General features: G+C 54.7%; 1 protein-coding gene across 1 annotated transcript in view; it reads right to left on the reverse strand.

Annotated features, from left to right (window-relative positions):
- The window catches only part of FMNL1 (formin like 1), a 28,036-nt gene that overhangs the window by 11,635 nt on the left and 4,072 nt on the right, over positions 1-12,329 (reverse strand). Inside the window, exons 2-6 of the mRNA XM_023729402.1 lie at positions 4,890-4,973; positions 3,202-3,315; positions 1,546-1,619; positions 1,111-1,194; positions 564-701 (exon numbers count right to left, since the gene is read on the reverse strand). Of these exons, the coding sequence (XP_023585170.1) occupies positions 564-701; positions 1,111-1,194; positions 1,546-1,619; positions 3,202-3,315; positions 4,890-4,973 (494 nt within the window). The remainder of the gene's footprint in view (positions 1-563; positions 702-1,110; positions 1,195-1,545; positions 1,620-3,201; positions 3,316-4,889; positions 4,974-12,329) is intronic.

Here is a 12,329-nt window from a genome sequence, read left to right on the forward strand (position 1 = left end):
AAAAAATGTTTGTGGAATGAATGAATGAACACACTGTGAGTGTTTGGAGCTTAATGTGAAGGTGCTCCCCTAGACCCAAAGTGGGAAGGGAGGAAGCTGAGGGTCCACACGATACTCCAGGGCCGTTTCCTGCGTGGAGTTGGGTGGGGTGGCCTATCCACAGCAGCTGAACCTGGGACATCAATCAATCACCTCACCCAGCCCCGCACCATTCCAGGGAGCCAGCCAAGCATGCACTTGCCCCCAGGGGGCTACGTACCGGGGAGAAGGGGGGCATCTGGAGGCCACATGGGAGAAAACAGGGGGTTAGATGGGTACAAATGGGCCCCAATGACCCAGAAACCCTCTCCTAATCCCAGACCCAGGCAGATCCCAGCCCCTAGGTGCCCATCCCAATGGTTTCTGACACACCTGTGAGCCAAGCCCTATATGTGGCCCTAATTCTGCTCCCAGGGCCTGGTTATCCCTCCCACCACCCCAGGGATGCTAGGTGGGCTGGCTGGATGTAGGGGTGTAGGGGTGAATTCTCCATCCTCCTACCACCTGCCATGGGGCACACGTACTTGATGGTCAGGTGGCGACTCTTGGGCTGTGGTGGGCAAGATGAGGGGGGACCCTTGATGAGATCCTCCACTGACTGGTCCAGGGGCTTGCTCTTCTCCGAGCTGGGGGCCCCGTTGTCTGTGCTCTCCATGTCATACCTGCAGGGGACAATGCAGTGGGGTTGGAAGCCAACGCTGTAGGGGCGCTTAAGAGAGGGGTGGAGGAAACTGAAGGAAGAGAAACAGGCCTGAGGAGAGGCTGGGGTGGGGAGGAGGCTGTGTTCTTGGCAGTGGGCTGGGCATAGCAGGGGGAAGGGGCATGGGGAGGGTGGAATAAAAGAATGCGCAAATGGGATGTCCCCCAGGTCCCAGGTGGCACCCTAGGCTATGTCCCTCCCTGTCCAGGTCAGGCCTTTGAGAAGGGGATCGTTCAATGCCAAGCACAGTGTTCCAGGGTGGGCTGGGGCTGTGCTGCCTGGAGCAGGCCAGAGGAACGGGCAAGGTGCAGGGAAGTGTTAGGCTGTAAGGTGTGGCGTATGGGCAGGGGGGTGAACACAGGGGTGCTTACGTGACGGAGCACTGAGCAAAGGCCAGATACTCAAGCAGCACATCCAGGCCACGGTTCTCCTCATTGAGAAACTCCTGCACCCACCTACGGGGCACAGGGCTCCCTGAGTCCCAGCCAGGAGGGAGGGCCTGCCCAGACTGGGCAGGTAATGGCCATGCAAGAGCCCCAGGGTGCCCCTCCCTCAGGGAGACACCACAAGCCCCGGCTCAGAAGACCCAGGATGCTAGGGGCTGGCCAGGAAGTACAGCCCAAGCATTATTGAGATGAGGGTCAGAGGTGGGCCAGGGAAGGAGGTGGGGAAGCCTTCCAGACACCCACCCCAGGGGTCCACAGGCACAGACAGCCCTGTGCAGGGTGGGTAAGGGGAAGCCCAGGGCTGCCTGGAGATAGAGCTCTCCTGGGGCCCCAGAGAGGGGGTGTGAGCCCCTCGCTCACCCAATGTGGTTTGTCCTCAGGGAGATCTCCAGCTCCCGCAGAACCTGTGTGGACTCCTGAACTCGTCGCTTAAACTAGGGGTCAAAACAGGGCAGCCTGGTGGGGGGAGCCCAGGCCTCTCACAGGCCCACCGAACCCTGAGGCGGCAGCCACCCCCACACACCCACACTAGACACATGGCCTTTCACGCACGGCCTCCCCCACGACCTCCACACACCTGTCCAGCTGAATAAGCATTCACAAGCTATACATACTCCCCCATACACAGACACATCGGGTGCAAACCACACATCCATGCTCGGATGCACAGGGCACACACACACCCCCATACTTGGATACACAGGGTATACACACATACACACACAGCCATGCTCAGATACACAGGGCACACACACAACCCATACTCGGATACACAGGGTATACACACATACACACACAGCCACACTCAGATACACAGGGCACACACACACACATCTATGATCAGATACACAGGGCACACACACACACACACACATCCATACTCAGATACACAGGGCACACACACACACATCTATGCTCGGATACACAGGGCACACACACACACACACATCTATGTTTGGATACACAGGGCACACACACACACACATCTATGCTTAGACACACATGGCATGCACACACACACATATCCATGCTCGGATACACAGAGCACACACACACCCATACTCAGATAGACAGGGTACACACACACACATCTATGCTCGGATACACAGGGCACACACACACACATCTATGCTCAGATACACAGGGCACACACACACACACATATCTATGCTTAGACACACATGGTATGCACACACATACACATCCATACTCAGATACACAGGGCACACACACACACCCATACTCGGATACACAGGGCACACACACACACATCTATGCTCAGATAGACAGGGCACACACACACACATCCATACTCAGATACACAAGGCACACACACGCATACACACATTCATACTCGGACACGTGGTGCACAGAGACTTATACATATCTCCATACAAGCACACACAGGGTACACACACACATCCATACATGAACATCTCGAGCACACACACACGTATACATTCATATATGAGCACCCTGGATATACACATGGGATACTCATACATCCATACACAAAATACACACCCACATCCATACACGGACATCCTATGTGTACAGGGTATACACATATCCATCCATCTGTACAGGACACACAGGGTACACACATATTCATGCACGGACATGACACATGGGGTACACACATACCGAACACAACACGCATCATACACATACCTATATATGCGTACAAGGGTACACACAAACGCATGTTCACATTCATACACAAACACAAAAGTACACACAGTACACAGATGAATCCATGCATGGACACACAAGGCACACACATGCACACACAAGAGTACACAGAAGTGTACTCATGTATGCACATACAGGATGCTCAGAGGAACCTGTAAAGGTACACGTCCAGGGCACTCTCCAACCCCTATAAATACACACATACTCATACATGTCCCCACACAGGCCCACAGAAAAGTGTACATTTATACGCAGTCACTTCAGCTGCCCAGAGCTTGGGAGGCGCAGGGGAAAAGGGACAGAGGAAAAAGGGGAGACATATACCCCCAAGTTGGGCATCCAATCAGCTGCCACCTTCCGGCTGACCCCACCAGTATCCAGGTAGCTCTTCAGCTTCTGGATATAGGCTGCAGGGGGGTTCTTGACTTGAAACCGCTCCTGGGGAGAGGGAATGGGGTGTACAGGGAACCAGCAGAGCTACCCCAGCCGTCACCCCAGTGCCCCATTCTCAGCTCTGACTGAGGTCCCAGGCTGTCTTAAGACCACTTTGAACTACCAAGGCATGAACCCAAGCAGTCCACCAGGCCAATTTAAGTGCCCACCCCCCACTCCCCGTCCTGAGCCTCGCAGGCCACACCCTAGCACAGCTCTGCAGTGGGGCATGGAGAGGTCAGTTCTGTCATGGATACCCCTGGCGGGGGGGCACTCAGACTGGTCACTAGGTGGCACCCTCCCAGCCCCCTGCCCTCCCTGGACCACACCCCAGCTAGGCCTTGGGGGACAGGAAGGAAAAACGCCATGGAGGGGCCTGTATGAAGGGGTCACTGAGGGCCAGAGCCCACCATCACCCCCAGCCTAGCTCCTTGGCAGGCTGAAGGCTCCTTCCCCAGGACTCCATCCCAGCTGTCCTGCTCACCTAGGTTCCTGTGTTGGCAGGTACCTCTGTGTGTGCTCATTTGTGTTCAACAAAGCAACTCCCGGCTCCCCCTGGCCTGCCCCCAGCTCAGGCAGCCTCTTGAACAAAGGGGCAGGGACCACAGCAGAGGCTCCCAACTGGAGGAGCTCCTGTCCTTCCCCACCTAGACTCCTCAGACACCTCAGCCATCCCCCTAACCTCCTACTTCTCCCAGGCTTTTAAGTCCCCAACCTCTGAGATGCCGGCCCCCAACTACAGTCCCAAGGTCTCTGGAGTCAGCTCCCCACCCTCTTTCCATGCCCAGCCCTTACCCCCGGACTCCTGCCCGGCCAGCTCACCCATCCCATCCCATCCATTACAGGAGGCGAGGCCCAGCCCTGGCTCCCAGGGGAGGCTCCCTGCTCCCCAACGCCCTACCTCCAGCCTCCACAGCCACAGGCTTGAAGGCTGCTCCCCACCTCCCTCCCTTACCAAATTACTGCAGCAGCCAGGCCCCACCTGCCCAGCAGTGGGAGAGGGGTCCTCTGTGCTGCCAGACAGCAGCCCAGAGCTGGAGGGCAGGAGCAGTGAGTGAGCCATGAAGTGATAGGCCCATGAGCCCAGACCCAGCACCAAGAGATGGGGGTTCAGGTCCCCACTCCACCACTCGGGAGTGACCTTGGGAAGGCCACAGCCCCTCTGGGCCCCAGGTAAAAGGAGGACAGGGGTTCCTGCCCCTTCTCCCCCATGTCCCATGTGGCCAAATGAAGATGTCCATCCCTGGGGTGGAGGGTCAAGGGAGGCTGTTCCAGGAAACTCAGCCAGAAGGATGGTGACATGGCCCTGGCCATGCTGGCCGGTACCCTGGACCAGCCCTGCCAGCTCAGCAGAGGCAGCTCCAGCCCTGCTTCTGACTCACAGGCTCTCTGGGGAGGCCACATGTCCAAAAGAGAGGTGGATCCAAGAGACAGCAGATCTGCCAGCACCCTCCCCAGATGCAATGCTAGCCCATGGGCAGTGTGGCGGTGTCCCTTCTCCAGGCAGCCCCAGCCTAGCCAGGGCGGGGCAGGACACCCAAGGGTGGGAGGTAGGGGCACGGAGCTGTGCTGGCACTCACCTGATCACAGATGAGTTCCCACTTCTTCTCGTTGTCATACTGGCTCAGTAGCTGCACCTTGTCCGGGGGCAAGTTCATGCAGTTCTGGGGAGGGGAGGACAAAGTAAAGACCACTGAGCCTGGGGCCCCAATGCAGGGGAAGTGGGGAATGGGCATTCCGGGACCACAAAGGGCCCAGCTCCCTAGTAGGTGTTTCACACACGATTCCCCATCGTCTTCTCACCCTTGGAGTACTTTCAGGTAGCGTTACCCAGGCCTGGACTCTGTCCCCTCCACATTGCCTCCTGGAACTCAGGGTGTAGAGGCAGGAACAGAGGTTCTCAGCCCAGCTCACCGGGACCTCAGACACCTCTGGGCCCCAGCATCCCCCTCTGTGATATGCAGGTAACATCTCTTCCCCCATTTGAGTGGGAAGATAACAGAGGGGTCACCCCCAGCCAGGCCCAAGTGTGGCCAGGCATGAACATTGTGCCATTCCATGTGCCACCAGTCACCACGTGTACATGCACCCAGCCCAGGGCACAGTGCCTCACAAACACCAGAAAACCTCTCAGTGGGGAGAGCAGAGGGCCCCCTCCCACCTGGTCACTGGGAAGTGAGGAGAGGGGGCCTGGAGCTGAGGTCAGATGGGTCAGGTAGGCCGGGGATTCCAGGCAGGTACATCATGGTTCCAAGAGGGAAGGGGATTTCACGGGGGGAAGGTCACCCGGCCACAGGATCTCCCCAGCCAGCACGCTGGGCCTGGAGTGCTGTGGCCCAGGCCGGGACTTCCCTCAGAACTGAAGAAAGGTCAACAGTAGCCTGCCTGGGCCCTCCTCACACAGCCACAGATGACAGGGGTATGGTGTCTCAGTCAAACTTCTCCCCCACAGGGCAGGCAGAGGGCCCAACCTGGGGCTGCAGAATCAACCAGGTATCACAACATGAGGGGCTCCCTGGACCCCCAAGACTTGGAGCCTCTCCCTGAGAGACCCAGAAGACAAAGCCAGTTTACCCCAATCCAGTAAACCCCTGCTTTATTGAGGGCCTACGATGTGTCAGGCCCCAAAAGACAGTTCTTGCCCTCAAAGAGCTCTGAGTTAAGCCAGGGTCTCAGCTGGGGATGTGGAAGCCCCACCCAGAGCTATGAAATCTCCTGCTGTGGGCTCTGGTGGCTCACATGACGTCCCTTCAGTCAGGTGACCCTCAAGAGGCCACAGCCGGAGCAGACAGGGGCCACACCCACCCGAGGCTCCTCAGCCAGCTTCCTCTCTGAGGTGCTGGACCTAGTACTGGGGCTCTGGCCAGACCTCACCCCAAAAATCACTGCCTTGGGTCAGCCCAGACAACAGGAAGCTGGGTGCTCTCAGCCCTCATTGCTTAAGCTTTCCAGCTGAGGGCCCCACTTGAGAGGTGAAACTGCCCATCCACTGGGCACTCCCAGGCTGGCTGGGGCTGGGAGTATGTCATCGCTTTCTCTCTCCCCTGTTGCGAAATTAAGCCTGGATTGAGGAAACTGCGCTGTCTCAGCTGTCTCTTCGGGCGCCCTCCCATCCCCCAACCCACCAACTGCCAGGACAGCGCTTGTTATGACACGGAAGGGGCTGCCCAGGAAGGGGCCTGAGAGCCATGGGGAGGGTCCCATTTTGCCAAAGAGGCCTCCCTGGGGCCATTCTCTGTCTCTCTCCCTAGTGCTCCCAGATACATTACCAGCCCACAGAGACTTGGGGTGAGAGCAGGGCCAAGGTGGGGAGCAAGGCTGAGGGGAAAGGAGGAAGGAGGGAGAGAAGGCAAGCAGTGCTTGGGAAGCTGGGGGGAAAACTAGAGCCTGTGGCTCCAGAGGAAGAAGATGGTGGTGGGGAAGGAGAACAGAGGAGCAAGAGGAAGGGCCAAGCCCCAGCATCTGAGCCTGAGAGGACAGCTGCTCCCCAATATGGATCTTTCTGAACCCTCACACACCCCCAGCAACTTGACTGGCTCCTGGAATGGCCCCTGCACCCCAGAAAGCACTTCCACCATAACGGTGATAACCACAACCATCACAGAAGCTGACTTTCCCTCAATGCCCACCACTGCTCTAAGCCCTTTGTACCAGTGACCTCGGTCCCCCCACACAACCATTACTAAAAAAACAAAAAAAACAAATTAAGTCAGTTCCGACTCATAGTGACCGTATAGGACAGGGTAGAACTGCCTCATAGGGTTTCCAAGGAGCAGCTGGTGGATTCGAACTGCTGACCTTTCAGTTAGCAGCCAAACTCTTAACCACTGCACCACCAGGGCTCTCCAGCCATGACTAGACACCATTATTATTCCCACTCTACAGGCGTAGGAAGGAGCCTAGGTGGTGCAAGTGGTCTGCAATTAGCTGTTAACCTAAAGGTCAGCAGTTTGAACCCATCCAGCAGCACCATGGAAGAAAGTCTTGGCGAACTGCTTCCATAAAGATTGTTGTTGTTGTTGAGTGCCGTCAAGCGGATTCTGACTCATAGCAACCCCACATGACAGAGTAGAACTGCTTCATGGGGTTTTGTAGGCTGTAATCTTCACTGGAGTAGATCGCCAGGTCTTTCTCCCGCAGCACCGCTAAGTAGGTTCGAACTGCCAACTTTCAGTTAGCAGCTAAGCACCACAAGGGCTCCTTCCACAAAGATTACAGCCAAAAAAACCTATGAAGCAGTACTACACTGTAACACACGGCATTACCATGAGTCAGAATAACTCTATGGCAATGAGTTTGGTTTTGGTACAGGTGTAGACACAGACTGGGTTAGTGACCTGCCCAAGGTTGCACAGCCAGTAAGAGCAGAGCCAGACTTTGAGCCCAGAGCTGACTCTGAACCATCACTCAGCACCCCCAGGACAGGCCTGTGGTTATTACAGGGATTGGGGGCTTCCTTCCCTCAATTACAGGACTGGTGCACCTGTCCAGACCTCAGACAGCTCTGGGCAGTGGCGGAGGGCAGGACGCCCCTTTGCCCCTTCCCCACCTGGGCCTCCTCAGGCTCCTGGGCCCACATGTCAGCCTGCGAGACAGGCTAAATTTAGGCTCGGAAATCAGAAATAGCTCTGACAGCTCTGAGCACTAATTAGCAGCTGCTCTACGGTCATACTCACTGAGGAGACAGGCACCCCAGGGAGTGAGGGAGGGGCCAGTGGCTGCCACTTACTCGGGGTGGGGTGAGGCCACCCTGGAAAGCAGGAACAGCCCCCCGGAGCCAGGCCCTCAGCACAGGGGTGGGGCCGGGAGGGGCAAGTAGGAGGTTGGCTGACAGTGCTCAGATGGGACCAGAAGGGGCAGGCAGAGCAGGTAGGGGGCAGAGAGCAGGAGGGGCAGAGGTAGGTAGGCAGAGAGCAGGAGGGGCAGCTATGACACGGAGGAACCAGGACTGGATTCAGAAGGCCCAAGCTCTGGACTCCCCAGCCCTACAGCTACTTTGCCCCTCGGAGCCTCAGCTTCTTTCTCCATAAAATGGGCACGCTCCCTCTGCCTCACAGCCTCACAGAGCTGCTGGGGACACTCAGTGAGAAGCTGTGTTCTGATGGAATAATCTCCTTCACCTGCAGTACACTATGCAGAAGGCATTCCACAGAGAGGAGGGGGTCCAGGGAAGGCCCAAGGTGCAGGGGTGGGGGGCATGCAGTGAGCAGAAGTTGGTGAAAACATCCAGGTAAAACCTAAACTTGGCCCAAAACTTAACTAATCCCTTGACCCACTTTCCCTGCCCCTGTTAGTGCTTTGGGTCAGACAAAGAGGCAGATAAGAGTCATGTTTTGGAGTGTGGCCAAGAAAAGGAGCTGGTTCCCCAAATCTTTCTACTAGAATGTATGGACCATTCTCCTCCCTCCCTGCCCCTACCTCCCTGGGTTCCAAAGGGGGGGCCCCACCCTCCACTCACCAAAGACCAGCCCCTCGCAGGCTCATACCACCCTCCCCCAACCAGTGGTGCCATCTGGAGCAGGGTTCCAGGAGACAGAGGGGGCTCCACCTGCAGCTGGACACAGCCACACCTGCCAGTTCCACTTTCAGCCTGAGCTGAATCTGCGTCCCAACCCACCTGCCCACCCTCTCCACAGGAGGCCTGGCCCTGCAAGTCCCAGGATGCCCCTGAACTTGGGCACCAACCCCAGTCCCCAACCAGCCCCGCCGGTGTTCCTCACCCTGTGCCCTGGCCCCTACTTGCCCCTCTCCCACCCCCAACCCCTGTATGGCCTCCACCTTGGTTCTAGAGCTGTCAGTGCAACTCCAAAAACAACCCATTTTATCCACTTAAAAAATTCCAGAATATAGATTTTCTGGGACTCTTATAAACAATTCCAGGCTTATAGGAGGGCTGTGGGGTGACTCAGTCCTAGGATACGGTGCTGGAATCCCCAAAAAACTAAGAGCTTCTCCCTTTGGGGTTCAGGGGTCCCCACGGCAGGGACAAGGGCCAACAGGGTAGGAGCCAGGATGGCAGACACTGCCAGTATAATGCAGGCTAGCAGGAGGAGGAGGAGAAGGATAACAACGACACCCCCACATCGCTTGCCCTGTGCTAGGTGCCATTCTAAGTGCTTTACATCTATTACCTCATTTAAACCACAACAATGAGCCTACAAGGTGGATAGATACTATTATAATCCCCGTTTTACAGGTGGGAAACTGAGGCACAGAGCGGTTAAGTCGTTTGCCCAAGGTGACCTAGCTGATAAGCTGGTAAGAAGCCTGAGTTTCCTCGGAAGAAGGAACACTGAAGGGGATGGAATCACTAGACGTGTGGGTCTTGGCCTCCCAGGGTTCTTCTGCCGACAGCCTGGCCCAGTCCCCCTCCCCCATCTGAGGAACCAGCAACAGTCAGCCCCACTTCCTGCCACCCAGCACCCTACGCTTCCTGTTGTTGCCCACATTGAGCTCTTACTCACTGGGGAACCCCCCCCTCAACACACCCTCTCTCAGGGGGAAGTGGAGGCCTCTCTACCCCCTCCCCACGCACACACTGCTACCGTTAACACCACTGCTGCCCCACCCTCCAGGAGAGGCGGGCCTGTCCTTCGTGGTTTCTAGCCACTGCAGAGTTGTCTACCTAGGGCCTCTGTTGCTCACCTGTGTGGTGGCAGCCTAGCCTGTGATGGTGATGGAGTCTCCTTAGGGGTGCACAGCAACCTTGGGTAGTCCTGGTAATGGGGGTAAGGGAAAGGAAGAGGTAGGGTCTGTGCTCCTTCATCTTACAGGGGCCCAAGATGAAGAGGCCTTCGTCAGCTCCAACGTCATTATCTCCTTCCTCAGAGGGGAGAGTGTTTATTGAGCACTTACTGTGTGCCAGGCACTGTGCTCAGCACTCTGCATTTGTACTGTCATTCAATCCCCTCAACAATCCTAGAAGGCCAGCATATACCATTATTGTTCTCTTCTTACATGTGAGGAACACCGAAGCTCAGGGAGGTTAAGTAACTTACGGAAGGTCACACAGGCAGTAAGCGGCAAAGACAAAACTCAAACACCAAACTTCATGACTCCAAAGCCCAGGAAGCTACCCTGCCTTTCCCCTGAGTAGCCCTTGCCCAGTTCAGAGGCACGGAGGCCCAAGCCACCTTCCAGGACTCCCTGTTCCCAGCAAAAACGCAGAGGCAACCCCGAGAGCAGTTCCACCTGCTCCTGCCCATCTCACCCAGCTCTTTGCCAATCCCAGATGTCCCTATGAATCATGCTCACCACATCCCTGGGTTTCCAGGGTCAACGTGGGACAGGCCTGCCTGCTGGGAATGCCACCCTCCAGCCTCTGGCCAGCCTAGCAACTGACCACGTAGCCACAGCCCTTTTGGGATCATCCGTGTGAGACACCCCAGAGGTGGGACACACAGGGCCTGAGCAACCTAGGCCCCATAGCTACGTGCTCCCAAACCTATTTTGCTCTGAATGGAATTTCAGATTCTCATGGAATCTAGATATTCTGGATCCATGGAGGCTGGATGAACCCGATACTGTTGCCCAGATGTAATCTTTAAACCTTAAACCAAAAATAATTCCTGAAGTCTTCTTAAAACCAAACAACAGTTTAGCTTAACTATTAAAGAATGTCCGCCTTGAGCAATATGCTCTTTTAAGAACTATCTATACGGGATCAAAGTGACACCAGCAACTCCCGAAAGATTAGATAGGAACCTTAGGGGCCAGTGAGTTTATGTTAATGGAGGAGGAACAACTCAGAAAAGGAGGGTGAGAATGGTAGCACAACTCGAAGAATGTAATCAGCGTCACTGAATTGTACATGTAGGGACTGTTGAATTGGTGTATGTTCTGCTGTGTATATTCTCAACAACAACAAAAATAATTTTAAAAAATAAGTAAATACACCAGTGTTCAGTGCAGCACTATTTACAAAAGCCAAAAGGTGGAAACAACCTAAATGCCCATCAACATATGAATGGGTAAACAAAATGTGGTACATATATACAATGGAATACTACTCAGCCAGTAAAAGAAATGAAGTCTTGATACATGCTACAGTATGGATGGAGCTTGAAGACATTATGCTGAGTGAAATTAGCCAATCACAAAAGGACAAACATTGTATGACCTTACTTACATAAAATGACAAAAAAGGTAAACGTATAGAGACCAAAGTTTATTCGTGGTTACCAGGGGCGGGAGGGTTAACAGTGCCCTAGGTTTCTACCCAGCTACCACCTTTTATCCACAAGGGCATCCTCTAAGACCCATCTCTGGGCCTCCGCCCTCCACTCCTTGGTACTCAGGGACTCCCAAAGGCATTTAGTGTCAGACCCAGCCAATTAGAGTTATGGCAACTAACCCCAAGCAGGGCAATAAAGTCCTACACAGTCATCAAAAACCTCACCATTTGACTTTTGGATTTTCCACCGGTCTGCATTATTCACACAGGGAGATGGGGGCGGGGGGTTAACAGTGATGGAAATATCGCATTGATTAAGAGTATTGCACAGCCCATTATTGTAATTGCTGTCAATTAGTTGTACACCTGTAGAAAGTTGAATTGGCAAAGCATGTGTGATATATATATTTACAATGATGAAAAAAAAAGAGTAGCTGCTGAGGCTGCTTATGTACAACCAAACACCTCATGGGATTTGGTTCCTTGGTTTGGAGGTTTAGGGTCATGGTTTCATGGGACATCCCAGTTAACTGACCTAACAACATGTTTAGTGCTTCTGTTCTACCTCCTAGTTTGTAGTGTAGTGCCTGAGGTCTTTAAAGCTTGCAAGCAGCCATCCAAGAAGGCACAACAATTAGTCTCTATTCACCTGGAACTACGGAGGAAGAAGGAGAGTCAGGAATAAGAGGAAGATATGGAATGTGTGGCTAATTGCCTCCATGAACAACTGCCTTCTTTGCCACGAGACTAGAAGAACTAGATGGTGCCCGGCTACCATTACCAAACATTTTGATCAAAGATTCCATAGAAGAATTCTGATCAAAAGGGGAGGAATGCAGAACAGAAT

Source organism: Trichechus manatus, unplaced genomic scaffold, assembly GCF_000243295.1.
Source record: "Trichechus manatus latirostris isolate Lorelei unplaced genomic scaffold, TriManLat1.0 scaffold00028, whole genome shotgun sequence".
Classification (NCBI taxonomy): Eukaryota; Metazoa; Chordata; class Mammalia; order Sirenia; family Trichechidae; genus Trichechus; species Trichechus manatus.